We start from the raw sequence: 19,442 nt of genomic DNA, 5'->3' as shown, positions 1-19,442 counted from the left end.
ATATATATATATATATATATATATATATATATATATATATATATATATATATATATATATATATATATATATATATATATATATATATTATTTATTTATATATATATAATTTATTTATTTTCCTTTCTCTAAATATATAGTATATGTATTATACATTTAGAGAAAGGAAAAGAAATAAATAAAAAAAATTTTTTTTGCTTTAAATCAAAGTTTTTAAGTGTTTTAATGTTTTAAAACATGTATAACTTAGGAATTAACAGAAAGTAACTGCTCTGTATTGTCACAGGAACCCTTCAGCATTGTGACTGAGTTATGCACAACTTCATACTTCCACATACTTCAATCACTGCTTGTTTTTTTTGTTCTTTTATTAGGGATTTTTAAATAATACAAAGACAATCAGACAAACAAACAAACCCCAAGCGCCGCCAAATTAATTACAATTTACAAATTTATCTGTCTAACAAAAAAAAAAAACACACACAAATGAAAACAAAAGAAGCCAGAACTCTCTTAAAACAAACAAAACAAGAGTTTGTGTAGGAAGGATTGGAGAGGATCCCAAAGTCTCCTGAATTTGTCCTGTTTGTGTTCGAGGTCATAAATTAATCTTTATAAAGGAAGAAAGACTGAAAACTGAGAAATCCACATGGAAATAGTTGGAATCTGAGAAGTAGACCATTTTAGTAATATACATTTCTTGGCCAAAATGTCAGAGCTGTAAACAAAGGTTTGAGTCAAAGAGCAGTTTAGGAATGTCATTCAACAAAAAAAGTGAGGGGAGAAAATAAAACTGTTTCACTGCTTGTTTTTAACATCCATTTGTTTTGTCTGTTTCAGAGGAATTGTAGCCAGTATTCTGGTGTTCCTTTGTTTTGGAGTAACACAAGCTAAAGATGGCCCTTTCACACGTCCTCATCCAGGTCAGAGCCTTTACCCTTACTTAAACATGATCTAACCCTGAGCAGAGCGCGCTCACCTTCACTCTGAGATGATTTAACCTTAACCCAGGTGTCACATCGCCCTCCTGTCATTTACTGTAAATAGACGTGGAGATGCTATAATTGCGGAGCTGCTAAAAGTAGGGACTTAACCACAGGTTTCAGCACTGAGACATTCACTCTCTGCAGCTTTTCCAGTAACACACTTTCCAGCAGCCAGCAGTAGAGCATGACTAAACAAATATAGGCTTTTTTTATGTTGTTCTTTGAATTACAGCTAGTTGCTGCAATAATCTGCCTTCTTGAAAGTAGCTTTGGAAAACAGATTCTTTTGTATTTTTTTCATATAAATGATTCACCAATCATATGATTCATCACTCTGTTCCCAAAAGTCTTCACAAAGTCTTTTATGGCTTCTTTTTGAGTTGCAATATAATGATAAACAGTTACTGTACATCTAAAATTGTAGTCTATGTCGAGTTTTTTTTTTTTTTAAGTGTTTATGTGTGTATACACTCATTATTTTTGCTGCTTGTTCAAACTACTTACTTAAAATGAGCAGAATCAACACTATTTTTGAGATTTTTGGGGGGACAACTCAATTGTTTTATGTTTAATCCACTTAAATATTTAAAAAACAAGTAATGGATTTGAGACTTAATGGATTTGCATTGGGACTAAATGAAGGAATTGTGGAACCCAGCATTTTCTACAGTGCATATACAGTGCTCGGCATAATTGAGTGAAAATTCATATTTTTATCCATTTCTCAGTGAATATGGGTCATATATTTTGGTGCATTTGAACAAAACGAATATATCTACACTGAAAAAAGTGTTGAATGCAAAACTGTTGCAAGCAATTTATTTGTGTTGAATTTAAACAAATTAAATTTATTAATGTTCAACTTAATTTGTTTGTTTAAATTCAGCCCAAATAAATTGTTTACAACCACTTAATTTAAAAAATTGGAGTAAATCCAAGGAATCATCTTTGAATAATTTTTTTCAGTGTATTAAAATAATATTTTAGTCACCAAAAATCTTTAGAAATAGAAATATTATATATTTAAATTCATACAAAATATTGGAAAACTTACAAACCACAAAATGTCAACAAATTTTATACTTTTTTTTTCTGTTTCTCTTGAATTTTTCTCTTTAAAAATAAAACAATAAATTTTTTCCTAGCAAATAAGCTATAAGATACTATAAGAGTCCAATCAGTCTCAAAAATAATACATTTACGAAATAATTTATGCATGCACAGCACAAATCACATTTATAAAATCCAATGTATAAATTCAAAACACTACTTAACACGACACACAATTTGTAAATTCACAAGTAAAAATCATAAATGAATTGAATTGGTTTATTTTATAAATCGTGTTTTGAAATAAGATATGCATATGTCTGTTATTGATCGTGTTTTGAAATTACAAATTAGATTTGTCATATTGAATCGTGTTTTGAATTCTCGAATTGGATTTGCATATTATTGAATCGTGTTTTGAATTCACAAATTGGATTTGCATATTATTGAATCGTGTTTTGAATTCACGCATTGGATTTGCATATTATTGAATCGTGTTTTGAATTCACGCGTTGGATTTGCATATTATTGAATCGTGTTTTGAATTCACGAATTGCATTTGTCTATTTTTGAACCGTGTTTTTAATCTACGAATTGGATTTGCATATTATTGAATCATGTTTTGAAATTACAAATTGAATTTGCATATCATTGAATCGTGTTTTGAATTTACGAATTGTATTTGTGCATTTTCTAACTGTGTTTTGAATCTACTAATTGGATTTGTGCAATTTTTGACCGTGTTTTGAATTCACGAATTGGATTCGTGCATTTTTTTTTTTAACCTTGTTTTGAATTCACGAATTGGATTTGTGAATCATGTAATGAACCTACGAATTGGATTTTTGCATTTGCAAACCGTGTTTTGAATCTACGAATTGGCTATGTGTGTTTGTGAATTATTTTCTGCAATTTTTGTATTGGATTTGTGTGTTTAGGAATCGTGTTTTGAATCTACGAATTGGATTTGTGTATTATTGAATCGTGTTTTGAATTTGCGAATTCGATTTCTGAATCTACGAATTGGATTTGTGCATTTGTTAACCGTGTTTTGAATCTACGAATTAGCTTTGTGTATTTGTGAATTATGTTCTGCAATTTTTATATTGGATTTGTGTGTTTAGGAATCGTGTTTTAAATTCACTAATTGGATTTTGTGAATGTGTGTAAATGTACAATTTTTGAGCCCCATATTTATGTTAATCAAACATTTGTAGACTCACCAAATGAATCAAAACTTCACATCTAAACAAAAACTCACAGTAGTTTGACACCCTAGGTGAAATTACAGTTCAAAAGTAGCATTCCATGAGTTTCGACAAAGAAACAGTAATAATAATCCTGTTATAGCAACAGTACACAAGTGTTGTTAGTTATGAGGGCCGACTGGCTCTGCTGGATGAGCGGGTCTTTCCACAACTCATTCACAGAAAGCAGAGCGACTGATGATGATTGATGGACTCCTCCGGTCAGCGCAAGAACAATCCAGGCCTCTCAAGGACATGAGATAAATCACAAGTGATGACGCAAATTATAAGTTTGGCTTCCTGTCATTGAGAAAGCGGTGTTGAATGTCAGTCCCGGTGAACTGCATGAATAGAGGAGACTAGTTTCTGGGGTTTTAAGCATAGAGACGGACTCTAGGGAAACCGATGCAAACACACTAATAGTGATTAAAAATGGTTTGCAATCTTACTCTGTTAATTTGAATGATGCTCATTTAAAGGTGCTTTAGGAGATCTTGGGAAATGCTAATGTTAGCTTGTTAGCACTGAAAATTTGCATCCCACTGTGCATTTTGCCATCCCAAAAGACACACCTCCTGAATGCACACTAGACAACATCACTACAATACGTTACATTATAAAACATTCACCAGAGGGTAAACTTTATAGTACAATAAGTAATTACGATATTATACATAAAAAAGTGTTTGTTTGTCTGCCGTTCTCTGTCTGACCCGTGTCCATACATGCAGAAATGATGTATTAAAGAGTGCGCAGAGATATTCACTTGCATATTTTGATTGACAGGACAGCCTATCGTCATGGTCAGGCCGAATGTTTTGATTACTTAATGATCGCTATCATGATATGAAGAGGTTTTTCAGCCCTCAAAACAAAAGTTGCTTCTAAAGACGATCACCTATTGCTCTTTTAAAGTTTGTTTTGATATATGTGAAATCTTTATTAAGGGAAAAGTGTTATTGTGAAGAGAGATTTCCATTGGGTTTTGATGAATCTAGCTTAATTGTAAATACTACTTTGTAGTTGTTGTTGTTGGGTTATTTATCATTTTAACTAAGAGTGTGCCATTTAAAAGTAGCTTTAAATAAATATTTATTTTATTATTTTATTTATTTATTTTTAAATTTTATTTTTTTATAATATTAATATTATTAAAAGTATAGAGTAAATCAATATGACGACTAGTGGGAAATTTGAAACAGCTTGTTTAAGTGTTATTTTTTTATATTGTTGAATGAAAAGTATTCAAGTTATCTATATTTATTTGTCAAGGTTTTGTTGAAATATGCTGATTAATGGATGCATTAATGGAATAAATTGAAATTAATGAATATGTTGGATTTATAAAAAAAGTCTAAATTTTAATCATGTAATTAAGAGATTAAAAGTAATCAAATTATAATTTATTTTTAATCGTAATCAATTTTTGTTGTTGTTGTTGCTTGAAGTTGATTGAGTTATTGCATTTGCCATAACCTTTCTGCTGAAACTGCATTAATAAAATAAATCAAATATTAAAAAAATAATGACTCGCAGGTAAACTGACTGTTAAAAGTTCAAATAATTTTGTACTTCCATTGTCAGATGAAAATCTTATTGCTGTGACATTAATAAATAATTAGTCAGTATAAAATGAAAAGGTTTAAATAATTTGTTGTATTGATGTTATTTATATTACTTTGTATTTCGCATGAAAATAACGGTATCCGTGGGGTCTTAAAGTCTTAATGTCTTAAATTTCAAAAACAAAATTTCAGGCCTTAAAAAGTCTTAAATTCACAGAAATATTGTGTTGTTGGTCTTAAATAATTTTAAACTGGTCTTAATTTTCCTAAAGCTACGCAATCAGGCTGACACCCATCCAATCACCAACATTCCATTTCAATAAAAGTTTATTTATTAACTCTATTTACTAATATGGATTAATTATTTACCTTACAATAACATTTGTTTTTAATGTTTTAACTGGGCCATTAGAAGAAAATCTTTAGCGTTTAGCCTTGTGTATGTCTGAAATTTCATTCATAACAGTCTTAAATATGACTTGATGAAACCTGTAGAAACCCTGAATAACCTTTCAACTTTAATGATTATTCTAATAAATAAATAATCAACAGACTTAAAGTGTTTGGATGGCTATTATTTAATATACCTATTAACTCAATCCCTTAACCCACCTCCGTGAAATAAGTGAAGTTTATTTATTAACTAATTTCGAGAGGATCACACGCTTATGATTGACCACAGCTGGTCCTGCATTAGCAATGTAGTATTCACCAATCGGATGATTCCTAATTCACTATAAATAATCAGAGTTTCATACCTTAGTTATCTTCATCTTGAAGAATCCCCCCTTCCACCCCTACTCCTCCCTCCTTTCCTTGACAGGGTGGAACGGCAGCCCAGTGGTTAGCACTGTTACCTCGAAGCAAGAATGTCATTGGTTCAAATTCTTACTTGGCCAGTAAAAGTTTCTGTGCAGAGTTTACATGTTCTCCCTGTGCCCATGGGGGTTTCCTCCGGGTTTTCCGGTTTCCAGTCCAAAGACATGTGACATGAGTGAATTGACCAAACCAAATTGGCACCATTGATGAGGTCTTAATCAGCAATTCCTAATTGCCATTAGCCATATAATGAGCGGGGGAGTTCTCGAGACCGACCTGAGTTCAAATTCTCCTCTTGCCTTACAAATGGGAGGGAGCCCCGGGCTCGAGGATCTTATGAGCTCAGGGCTCTCTACCAGGACCGCATGCCAAACACACTTCATAATCAATCATCAGCTAAGTGAGAACTCTTGAAATGTAGATGTTTTGTCAGTCACATATTTGGCAACATTATTATTATCATTGTAGATGTTTGAGTATATGTTTGTATCTTCTTCTAGCATACTGGCGTTTCTGGCTGTGTGTTTCTGTGGTGTACGAACTCTTCCTCATCTTCATCCTCTTCCAGGTTTGTTTTTTACCCTTAACAGCACAACTTTACATTTAAACACAAAAAATATGGACAAAAACATATATTCAGTGTTTTTTAATTCATTTTTTATTTTATTTTTTCCTTCCAGACAGTGCATGATGGCAGGCAGTTTATGAAGTACATCGACCCAAAACTGGGCGTCCCACTTCCAGAAAGAGATTATGGCGGAAACTGTCTCATCTATGACCCTGGACACCCTGCAGATCCCTTTCACAATATCTGGGTAGGCGTTAAAAGCAGCATAAACGAAAGCATAATACTGATGCATCTGTTACAGAGGGTCATGCATAAGCCCGGTCACTTACAGAGCATTACATCTACATCTGATCCTACATCATACACCGATTTATAATGCGCATACAGTAGGTTAGAGAGATAATGTACAGACATTGCAGAATGAAATCTGCATGTTATCCTGCTCTTACAGGGTTGTTAGGCTGGAGTGTATGATATGATTTTGATTATTATTAATAAATAAACATTTCTATATATAATAATAAGTAAAAATAATTGACGGATAGAGCTTAAAGCGCTTTTGTATGGTTATTTTTAACTATACAATATTGAGTCTTCAACAAAACCTCAACCAAAATGCTAAACTTTATTATTATTTATTTATTTATATATTTATTCATCCTCCATCAGAGATGAGACCTTTTATCAATGTTTACATTTTAAATAAGTGTCAAGAGGAGTGGGATGCATTGGAAAATAATAAATTACATGAAATACAACCTGACATCTCAAAAAGAATTAAGACATTTTACGACTCGATTTGATCAAGTGATTTTTACCAGATGTGGTATTGGACATACAAGATTAACTCACGCCTTTTTAATTAAAGATAAAGACCCCATTCAATGTTTGTGCTGCACAACTCCCCACTGTAAAACACATTTTACTAGACTGTCCTGTTTTTAATGCTTTTTTATGAAATTAACACTCTTAAGGACATTTTTAGCAAAGTGACACCAGAAATAATCTTAGAATTCTTATCAAGTATTGACACTAAAAATCTTATTTAACTTGTGTATTCATTTGTTTGCTGTTCTTAATTGTTTATTTATTATTGAAATGTTCTTGCCATGAAAATAGCCTTGCACTGAAAAAAATTATTCCTTGGATTTACTCAATTTTTTTACATTAAGTGGTTGTAAACAATTTATTTTGGCTGAATTTAAACAATCAAATTAAGTTGAACATTGCTCAATTTAATTTGTTTGTTTAAATTCAACACAAATAAATTGTTTGCAACAGTTTTGCATGCAAAACTTTTTTTCAGTGTGGTTGCTGACATAGCAATAAATAAAAAACACATTACATTACATTATTTATTTATTTATTTATTTATTTATTTATTTATTTATTTATTTATTTATTTATTTATTTATTATTATTATTATTATCAAAGAATTATTTTAGGGAGCTCTTTGTAAACCACAAACTTAATCCAAAATACAGATAATTCCTTTTTTAACTATAAACCTGAATCATAATATAAATAATGGCTGACAGAAAATGATAGTTTTTTTAATACTTAATCAAAAATAACACTAAAATCACTCCATATTGTGTTCCCAACAGGACAAAATGGATGGATTTGTGCCTGCCCATTTTCTCGGCTGGTATATTAAGGTTGGTGTTAAAACGAAATATCTGAATGCCTCACCAAGTGTTTGATTTGATCAGCTTAAGATCATGTCTGGCTTTGGCAAGTGAATGTGCAGCTACATGTCTAAAAGCAGCGTCAGAAATGGAAACTAATGGAGTCTATTAGTCATGTTTTTGCTTTGCTCTCTCTCACTGTGTTTGTGTGTCAGACGCTGATGATCAGGGACTGGTGGATGTGTATGATCATCAGTGTGATGTTTGAGTTTCTGGAGTACAGTCTTGAACACCAGCTGCCAAACTTTTCAGAGTGCTGGTGGGACCATGTAAGTAAAACACACCAGATGCACTAGTGTACTTCTAAAACATTGTTGTGTTGTCTAAAAATACTTCTAATAATGTCTGAATCAATGCACTTTTTTTTGTTAATTTGTTAAATGCCCAAAGCCCCAAATATTTTCCTTCCATTTATCTAAAGTCACCTTTCCACAACACACAACATTTGAAAATGACTATCGGAATATGCCCCCTTGTGACCCTGACAGAATCACGGGAAAAAACCATAGACTGTAAAATATATGGACGGAGCATCCGTGACGTCACCCATAGGTTTCTGAACATTGCAAAAGAAGCTACAAGTAGGCGCGGCCAACCGTCGCCATTTTGTTTGCGCGTCATCGCACCCACGGCGGGATACCAAACAAGGGCAAAGAGGCAGAGAGTGGGCGGAGCTACAGACGCCTGCTGGCACTTTGCTTAGACCTGGCAGACAGACTTTACTTTGGGAGAAACGCTTGATACTTTATTACCTGCGACTCGTTTGTGTTCTGACCACATGTGTTTGGCTGTACACTATATCAATAAAGTGTTTAGACTGTTAAAAACACTGTAGTAATACACTGAGCCACTAAGCATTGTTCTTATGACGTTTTTCTACGGGAGGAAAACCTGAATTACTTCCAAACACTTCAGATATAGTGTGTGTTAGTAAATGCAAGACTATTGATGAAATCCAGCATAACACTGTATGACAACGCTTCAGATGACTGTTCTGGAGCCTACAGCTAATCAGTCTGTCACATTCTGGAGTGCTTTACGGGTCTAAAGAAAAATATTAATGATAAATGATCTTAAATAAAACAAATACATTTATAGAGATGGTATACAAGTTTATAACTTTACTCACATGGGAAACGAGGCCACATGAATGGTTTGTGAGCACAATTAAATGCACACAGCATCCCATATCATCTGATAATTGTAAGAAATAAGTCCAAAAGGCAGCTGACTGTGTAAAGCCACATAAAACAAAACAACAATACGATGAATATGCCGAGATCAGTGGCTAATCTGCCAGATTCAGCTGAGGTGAAGTGAAGGCGACCAGCGAGACCTAGCTGTCACTCAAGTGGCCACGCCCTTAATTATGCAAACTTGATATAACCTAAAATAAAGGAAATGGATGAGTTATAAAAAATTCACCCCCCTCACAGTTGTCATGGAGGGTAATATTAGCTATATGAACCAAAATCATTCTTTGTATCAGGCTGTAAACACCTTTTTTTTCTGCTGTAAAGTTGGCCATTCTAACAGTGGGCTCAATTGCAATTTGCTCTATTATGAAGCCAGGACTAGCGGAATTTTGATGAATTGCAGTTTCAGTTACTTCCGTATTGGCTTCCCGAGAGAGAGCGGGAGGTTGCCGCTTGGAAAAAACATGCAACAAACCCAGTAGATCATGGTCACAAACACATACGGCCCATGCCGTGCGCAGTCATTTATTTAGTCGCACAGATGGCATTTACATGTCTGCCTTGCCTTTAAAAAGCACGTGCTCTCATGAATAATTAAAAAGCAGGGTCTTCTCATAGGATAAGAAAACTCCCCTATGAATAATAATGAGAAACTGACACTCCACTAGCAGATTCGCGCTACGTCACTGATTTTGATGCCACCCCAAAAATTATTTTAAACCCAGAAGATGAAATTAGCTGACAAAAGCCCAAAATTGTCCAGTTTTCCCCACAGTTAAAGCTGACAGGGGCTAAAGTTGTCTTCACTGATGCTCAACAGAAATCTGTTAAAATCTCAAAGTACTCCAGGGCGTCTTGAACCTTAATACTGAGTACCACTCCTGAAAAATATCAAGTCAAATATGATGTACTGTCATGATGGCAAAGATTAAAAATAGATCAGTTATTAGAAATGAGTGATTAGAACTATTATCTTTAGAAATGTGTTGAAGAAAAATCTTTCGGTTAAACAGAAACTGGGGAAAAAAATATACAGGGGGGCTAATAATTCTGACTTCAACTGTACATTATACAGTTTTAAAGCAAATCCTGTTGTATTGCCTCTGTTCTGCTGCAGTGGATCATGGATGTGTTGGTGTGTAACGGGCTGGGCATTTACTGTGGCATGAAGACGCTCGGTTGGCTCTCCATGAAGCCTTATCAGTGGCAGGGCCTTTGGAACATCCCAACATACAAGTAAAACCCCTAAATAAACCTCTTAGAAATCCATCTCCAAGCCGAACAATGATATGACGTTTCACTGTTGTGTGTTACAGAGGGAAAATTAAGCGTATTGCCTTCCAGTTCACTCCATACAGCTGGGTCAAGTTTGAATGGCGTCCCGCGTCAAACCTGCGAAGGTGGCTTGCAGTATTGGGTATTATTTTCATGGTGAGTCACATGACCAATCACTGCCAACTTGATTTCAACAAGTAGGAGATGTTCTTGGATTAACATCTATGATCATTGATCTTGGAACAGCATTCCAATCAGCCAATCAGAATTAAGGGATATGTTTGCAGTTTAGGTTTATGCACTTCTACATGATTGTTGTCCAACTATTAATCCCCTCTGATTTTGGGAATGATTTACAGTTATGGTTGGGTTTAGAGGTTGGGAATAGGTGTGGATTACATTTTCCAACAAAAATAATGTACCAGGAGCAACATAGATGTTAATCCAGGATTGCATCATGCTTGGCAAAATCATGACGAGCGACCAATCACTGCATTGTTTTGTCGAATTTTAAAAAGATGCCTTATTAATAGAATTACACTGGTTATCAGTGCACCTTTTATTAGTTTATAAGGCATTACACAACATGACACCTTACATTTCCGGCTGCTTATCGAAATATAATCCAAGCTGTTTGCTATGCTCTTCTAGCACTGCACTATTAGAATTCCTCTCTGTAAATCTGATGAGATCTGGCGGCACTTCTTTTAGTCACTATGCTCCAAAAATTTGCAATTTTCTCCCAAATGAAGTGAAAGAATCCCCCAGTATTCATGTTTTTAAAAAGCGTGTTAAGATGCACCTTTTTAAAATTGCGTATGAATATAACAGTTTGTGAAGTATATACATTTTATATATATATGTATGCATACATGCATACATGCATGCATGCATGTATGGTATGTATGCATGTATGTATGCATGCATGCATGCATGCATGTACGGTGTGTGCATGTATATGCATATGTAAGGGCTATTGTGTGTGTGTGTGTGTGATTGTGTAGATATATGCATATATCTGTGTACACATATGCTTTTATCTGAGTATATATTTGTTGTTTATTTTGCTTTGTCTATACATTTTTTTTTTTTTGGTTTCTTTTAATGCTTGTTTGTTGTTTGTGAAGCGCTTTGAGTTGCATGCATGTAGGAAAAGTGCTATACAAATCATTTTTAAATTTTTATTATTATTATTCTCCTGCTTTTTGCAGTTTTTGTTGGCAGAGTTGAACACGTTTTACCTGAAGTTTGTGATGTGGATGCCTCCGGAGCATTATCTGGTGCTTTTCCGGCTCGTTTTCTTTGTGAACGTGGGTGGAGTGGCCATGCGAGAGATTTACGACTTTATGGATGACCCGTAAGTACAATCGAGAGCGTTTCGAAATCCTTATATGATATATATATATATATATATATATGTATATATATATATGTATATATATATATATACATATATATACATATATATATATATATATATACATATACATATACATATACATATACATACATATATATATATATATACATATATATATATATATACATATATATATATATATACATATACATATATATATATATATATATATATATATATATATACCTTATATGATAACTTTAGTTTGTTGTTTGCTTCTTTCTGAGGTAACATCGTGGCACTTCTTAATACTTTTTTTTTTAACCCATTTCTGAGTCCAGCATCTTCCGTTTTTTTTCAAGCAAAGACACGTTTGGTGTGAATGAGCCCTTACTGTGCATTGCTCTCCTTCTGACCCAAACATTAGGAAAGAACTGATGAACTTTATTTTTAATGAAGCTTCAGGCATTTGTTCACTTCATTTCACAACAGATTTGATCACAAACAATGCAGGATTTTCAGACTGAAAGTAAGATGATACTGTGTTGACTATATTGTATCCAACAACAATGTTGCAGCAGTGTTTTCAAGACATGCTCGCTATTGTTATTACAGATGCTCTGTCATGTGCTGAGTGTTTATGCCTTCTTAACCCTAAATCACAGCGGCGTTCATCTGTGAACGGTGTAGGTTGTCAAACACAAATGCAGAAGTTTACTTTTGGTGGGTACATTAAATTCTCACATTGCTGTCCTGTCAAACTTTAGAAAAGTTACCATCAAATTACAGAAAATAGCCTATTACTTATAAAGGATCACCATTTTTAGTTGTCAGAATCTTGATATCATTATTAAGGCCCTATTTTAATTTTGTACCCCTACCCCTTGGCCCTTAAAACCGAGTGTGAAGGGGAAGGGCTTCAAAATTTACCCCCAAGAAATGGGACGGCACACATCATCATATGTTATCGCCATCTCTTGCTTCATATTAGATCAGACGATCTCGACTGCTGTAGTTATTCCAGTTGCTTTATTTTTGAGTATTTATCTTCAGGAAATCACTGAAGGCATATATTATGTTATCATAACGATATAATGTGGCAATAAGATCGTAACTGTACTGCGCATTTACACAGTGGCCACGTTTATCTGTAAACACACAAAACAGCATCAACATTATAGCAGACACTGTAAAAAGCTCCTTCCCAGCCACTAGACTTTTCTGACAGGGTGTTCGAGTGTTAGACAGTAGTGGGACTGCTGTACAGGAGTTATTATTATGGATTATAGATAGCCAAATTTTGCGTTTTTTTTTATTTTAGCGTTTTTATTTTTATTTATTTATTATTATTTTTTTAAGCATGACGGTTAAACACGAACGCAGTTATGAATACATTAAAACATGTGCTTGTTTGTTGTAAAAATTCATAATAATGACAAAAAATACTAATTTGTAGCTCTCCTTACTTCTGGGTGCAGTTATGCTGCTGTTGTGGCTGGTGTATTCTGGGAAATTTTGTTAACCCTTGGTTTCGAGTGTGGTCCTAAAAAATCTTTGTTTGAAGGGGTATCTACCCCTTCCCCTTAGCCCTACACCTTCAAGCTAAAGAGAATTGGGACACCCCTACCCCTTCACGGGAACGTGCAAAACGAGGGGTAGGTAAGGGGAAGGGCTAAGGGGTAGAATTGGGATTGGGCCTTAGTGTAACTCGGGGAACAGTACCCCGAAAAAAGACAATCCAAATTGAAAATTTTAACGTTTTCCACATTGTGTCACGCCCATAAGACTGCAATTCATGTAAGGAAGATATTATAAATCAAATCAGTCTATTGAAAGTCAATTCACCAAAAGGACGTGTTTGTGTCGTTGAACGTGTTGCAATGAAATGTAATAAACAATTCTTTCTATTTAAGCTTCAGTTTTGTAATGAATGCCGTATTCAGTGATGGATTGTACCATCTTGTGGACATTTGAAGAATTACCTTCTAACCTTTAATTTAATAAGCGAATAAACATCAAAATAATTTTGTTGATGTGTTAAATTGTTAAGCTCTGCCAAATATTACATGCCATTTAAGAATCCGAGAAAACAGGCAAATAAACATGCAAATGATCTGTATCAGTTCTGAAAAACCAGTATCAGTCTCTCTAGTGACTTAATGTTGGCAGTAACCCTTTAAAGGGGAAATGCCTTTTCTCTGGTCTTTTTCTAACATTGAGATGTTTTTAAAAGAGAAGCCCATCATAAATTATAAGTAATAGGCTATTTTCTGTTATATTTTGACACCATTTGAAAAGGTATTTTGTGACCACTGATCTAAATGTACATGCGTGTTTGACAGCTTACTTTTCATACGTGGATGTGTAACTTCTGTTAAAAAGTCTGTTATCTTTTATTCATGCTTGCCTTGTCACAAACTCATTTGAGCTGCTTTTTTCTCTTGAACACAAAGTTATTTTGAAAAATGTTGAAATCCTGTAACCATTGACTTCTATAGCATGTTTTTTCCTAGTAGGAAAGTCAATGGTTACAGGCTTCCAACATTCTTCAGAATATCTTCTTTTGTGCTCAACAGCAAACAAGAAACTCATAAAGGTTTGAAATCACTTGAGGGTGCATAAAATAGTGAGTACACTTTCATTTTTGAGTGAACTATCCCTTTAAGTAAAACAAAACGCCTACATCAAATGTTAATAAAAATTATCTGAAACGAGCAGTGCTGATCGCCTAATAAAAGCAATTCATCTCTCTTGTGTGGTGTGACAGTACTGTAGAATCAATAGTCAACAACGTTGTTTTCAGTTTCGAGTTTAATGTTGATGGGATCAATCATTCAATGATTGATGATGATATCATTCATATCATTATCAATCAATTCTGCCTTCCACGGTGGCCGTTTGTTGTGAAGCATTCTGGGATTGCGCTAGTTTCACATGCTGTGCTACTTAAGATGTGCTGCTTTGTTGTTTGGAGACGGAGGAGCTTTTTTTGTCCTAGACATGTTAATGAGGCCTACAATATGACCTAGTTATGAAACTGGATAGGAACAGTTTTTTTTCTGTCTTTTTTTTTTTGTTTAGGCCTCATGAAACATAAATGGACTGATTATTTTTTGTGTGTAAATCATTATTAGAGCTATAAATAAATGTGTAACTCTGGTTTTAACATGGCATTCCTGGAACTGTCATTCTATGTAGCTGGAATTTGTAGGCGGAGATTATGCAAATTAGATTTGATCCTATTATTTATTTATTGAAAATCATAAACAAACATTTAACTATCAGATCTGATGTTTACGAAGCATATGTGAATTTGGATTTTTTTTTTAAACATTTTGAAGCTCTTATTTTTGGGGGGGCAAATTACTTGAATTTTATTTACGAATGTTTCATTAATGAGTCCCTTTGTGTGCTTGCAGTTTGTAAGTTTAGTTTGTTCTTTTGATTGCAGGAAATTTCATAAAAAGCTGGGCCAGCAGGCGTGGATTGTGGCAGCCATCACTGTTACAGAGTTTCTGATCGTGGTCAAATATGACCCCAACACCATCATGCTGCCAATCCCCTTCTTCATCACTCAGTGCTGGATACTGGGAATCGCACTCATTCTCGTTTGGACACTGTGGCGGTTCTTTATTCGGTAATAAACCCTACATATCAGCTCTGTCACCATAATCACTCATAACACTCATCCAAATGCTGACTTTAACCTATTATTATTATTATTATTATTATTATTATTAGTAGTAGTAGTAGTAGTAAAATAATAAAATAGTAAGCTTTTGGATTTTTATGGAATCGTATATTCATTGATCCACTGTGAAAAATTCTTTCAGCACTTTTTGCTCGTGTCTTTTTACAACACTTTTATTAATAAATGCTGTTCAAGTGTTGTTAGTTCATATTAACTGAAGTAAACTAACAAATGGAACCTTACTTTAAAGTGTTATCAATGCAAGGCTTGGGGTTATCTTTGTTTACTATATATTGAAAATTGTACGCCAAAAATGTGGCCAATATTGTCCATTTCAATCAACCTCATAATACAAAATCCTTACATTTTTTAAAAATCTGTTTGATACTTAACTGTTTAATTTAGAGACACTTAAATGTAAAATAAATAATATAGAATTATTTCACAGGTGGGTCAAAAAAGAAAAAATGTTATACACGCAGAAGACTATATATTGCAGTAAAGTGTCTGCAATATATCTTTTAATGTCATCAATTCTTGTTGTGAATGTGCCTGATACAATGTTTGGTATTTAATATGTAGTTGTTAGAATTACATTTTAGTGGTCACATTAAGTGTCTACATCAGTGTCTTCTGTACATAAATAATGTTGAAATCTATGCTAGTTGTCATTTTCCGCTAGCAGAAATATAATTAAACATGACACATTCATTCATTTTGTGTGCTTCTGCCTATATGAAGCATAAAAAACTGCTCTTTTACTCCTATTAGGCAGGGTTGCCAGGTCCCAAGAAAATTATCCAGCCCAATGACAACTCAAAACCCACGCAAAAGGAATGAAAAGTAGCCCTCTTTCCCCCTCTTTCAATCACAGTTCATTTCCACATAGGGAAAGTTTAACTATATCTTCTCAGATTTTTTTTTTTTTTTTTTGTAATACGCACACTTATAGTTTCAGAACATGTGTTACAGAACTGACTTTACTTTCCGTACACCAAGCAACACTTCTCAGTACCTTTTTCTGACACTCTGTCAGTCAATCACTTACTTGAAGCAGTTTTTGGGTTGGCAGTTATGCATTCTAAAATCAATATCCTTCAGAAATTATTTAGTTTTAATTTTATATTTGCAAAAACGAAACATTTTGCCAGCCACCACATGTTATGAAAGTAGCCCCCCCACCCCCCCAAAAAAACACAACTTCGTTTAATTTTCCCGCAATTGCATTTAAAAAAACCTACAAAATAAAATTGTCTAGGACAAATGCAATGCTGGCAACACTGCTGCTAAAGGTGCAGTAGGTGATCTGCCACAATGCTAGCCTGTTAGCATAAATCTCTGAAACACCGTCCAAAGCCACGCCTCCTGAAAACACAAGCGCGCGCACCTTAAAGATAACAGCAGAACCCTCTCTCATGTGTTGAGCTAAAGCTTGGCTGGTGGCGTGCAGGAATTACACCCATCATTACACTCATTTCTAAGCCATACTTGCATGCTCTTTCTGACCGAGTCGTGGTAAACAATATAGGGACGTGTCACAGGTTGTCATTGTTCAAAAATGAACCAATGTGAATATAAAACCATCTTCAGCTCAGTAAAGCAGGCTAGGTGGAACAGCGCTATTTACTGATGTTGTGTTGTTAAACTAAATAAAATCCACATTATCGATGCTGTAAAAGGCCCTTATGAAACTAAAAATAGTCACATCAATCGTTCGTCTGAAAATTTTAGTGGCTGAACAACACTTCTGTGCATATAACCCATTCATAACAACCCAATCTACATCAGCTCTGCGTGACAAAAATAGTTTTAAAACAGAATATTACCGTTCTAAGAGAAATACTTCAGGCACGGTGTCGTCCTTCGTCCAGCCTGCAAAAGTAACTCCAATATTGATTCAGGATTTTTAAAAAGTTTTGATTCAGCTTGTTTTTACCGCTCGCGCTCTCTCTCTCATGAACGCGTAGCACGTGTAAACACAAACGGCAGAGCTGCGTACAAACGGGTGTGCAGTAGCTCAAATCTGCATTTGTTGACAGACAGTTTAAGCTACGAATCAGAATTGTAGGACATGTCGGCCCGACACTATTTTAATTAGATGAACATTTTTTTTAGTCGTATGCCTTACCCAGAATATAAAAATACATTTAGATCATTTACTTTTATCCGTACTATTGGGATGTGAAGAGACGTTCACCCTGCACAACAGAAAATGTTTTCAGAAGACGATCACCTACTGCACCTTTAAGAAAGCTTGACGTCCTCTTCAAATTTCTATGTATTTACCAATTTGTTAAATGAGTAGTTCATTTATTGGCTATTATTGTTCATGATCTGCTTCTGTAGCACATTTAAACTATCCCCCATAGTCCAATATTAGTACAACTTGCCTAAGATTGTATTTGTGGAAGCACATTTTACATTCATCCTGATAATTTTGACATCATAATCTTGGCATTTGAGGAATTATAGGTTGTTCTCTTATTTTGATTTCCACTGTAAATCACAGTAAGCAATATACATACAGTTGAAGTCAGAATCACAGTAAGAAATACGGTAAGAATTATTAGCCCTCCTCTATATTTCTTTGCCAATTTCTGTTTAACAAAGATTTTTTTTCACATTTCTAAACATAATTTTAGTAACCAATTTCTAATAAGTGATTTATTTTATCTTTGCCATAATGACAGTACATCATATTAGACTAGATATTTTTCAAGACACTAGTATTCAGCGTGACATTTAAAGGCTGAACTTGGTTAATTAGGTTAACTAGGCAAGTCATTTGTATAATGATGGTTTGTTCTGTAGACTATCAAAAACAAATATTGCTTAAGGGGGCTAATAATGTTGACCTTAAAATGATAAAAAAAAAAAAATTGAGAACTCCTTTTATTCTAGCTGTAATAAAACTACGGAAAACCAGAAGGGACATGATGGTGGAAAAAAAAAGGGTGGAAGAAAAAAAACTGAATGATAGGAAGATATTGTTTTAAGTTTTTGAGTTATCTCTCAAATATGTTATGTTCCCTTGCAAAACTGTTGTTCCACAAGCACTTCTTGTTCACTTCACACATGTCAACCCTCCCGTTTTTGCCAGGATTCTCTCGTATTTTACCATTCTATCCCACTATCATCCTATCAATAAGTATTTCTCCCATATTTTTAATCTTGAAAGCACGCTGAAATTAATATAAAAACATCTGCGTTCACTTTCTTTCCATTTAAAGCTGTGTGTCGATCATCACCCTTCATATGCATCCTTTGAATCAGTAATAAGAATGCATGTATAAGCGCTGACGGAGCAGACAGTATGATAAACTGATCCCAGATCAGCTTCTGTACACGCCATTTAAAGAGGAGTGAAAGTGCAGGGATTCAGGTGTGTTTAAGCAGACAAATGTCTGTCTTGCGTGTTTTATTTTAAACACAACTAGTTTTCTCTTAAATGAGCACAAACAGTTACTGAACAAATCGAATGCTATCATTACAGATCTGTGCATTCTTACAGAGACACCTCCGTTACCAAACAAAACAAAACCAGAGACTCATTTGCTGCTCTTCACTTGTTTGATAACAGAGGTTTCACTTTAAATGGCGTGTACAGAAGCTGATCTGGGATATCATACGGAGCGTGTCTGTCAGTCAGCGCTTATACATGTGTTCACTTATTCAGAGGTTGCTAATGGAGGGTGAAGATCGACACACAGCTTTAATGGAAATAAAGTGAACGCAGACGTTTTTATATTAATTTCAGCGCGCTTTCAAGATTAAAAATATATCAATATTCGGGAAAATACTTAATGATAGGATGATAGAGGGATAGAATGGTAAAATACGGGAGAATCCCTGCAAAAACAGGAGGGTTGACATGTATGAATTGAACAAGAAGTGTTGGTCAAACAACAGTTTTGCAAGGGAACGCAAATGTTTTTCTTACACCCATTTATTTTCCCACCATCACGTCCCTTCTGAGTCTCTGTATAAAACAAATAA

The 19,442-nt window shown here is 34.2% G+C and overlaps 1 protein-coding gene across 1 annotated transcript in view; it reads left to right on the top strand.

The window, feature by feature from the left end:
* Positions 1 to 19,442, top strand: part of ptdss2 (phosphatidylserine synthase 2) — a 28,812-nt gene that overhangs the window by 8,495 nt on the left and 875 nt on the right. The window contains exons 3-11 of the mRNA XM_056451733.1: positions 841 to 923; positions 6,168 to 6,235; positions 6,348 to 6,482; positions 7,844 to 7,894; positions 8,080 to 8,193; positions 10,238 to 10,356; positions 10,437 to 10,551; positions 11,607 to 11,752; positions 15,207 to 15,392. Of these exons, the coding sequence (XP_056307708.1) occupies positions 841 to 923; positions 6,168 to 6,235; positions 6,348 to 6,482; positions 7,844 to 7,894; positions 8,080 to 8,193; positions 10,238 to 10,356; positions 10,437 to 10,551; positions 11,607 to 11,752; positions 15,207 to 15,392 (1,017 nt within the window). The remainder of the gene's footprint in view (positions 1 to 840; positions 924 to 6,167; positions 6,236 to 6,347; positions 6,483 to 7,843; positions 7,895 to 8,079; positions 8,194 to 10,237; positions 10,357 to 10,436; positions 10,552 to 11,606; positions 11,753 to 15,206; positions 15,393 to 19,442) is intronic.

This window comes from Danio aesculapii, chromosome 25 (genome assembly GCF_903798145.1).
Source record: "Danio aesculapii chromosome 25, fDanAes4.1, whole genome shotgun sequence".
NCBI lineage: Eukaryota > Metazoa > Chordata > Actinopteri > Cypriniformes > Danionidae > Danio > Danio aesculapii.
This window is presented reverse-complemented; position numbering and strand designations above follow the sequence as displayed.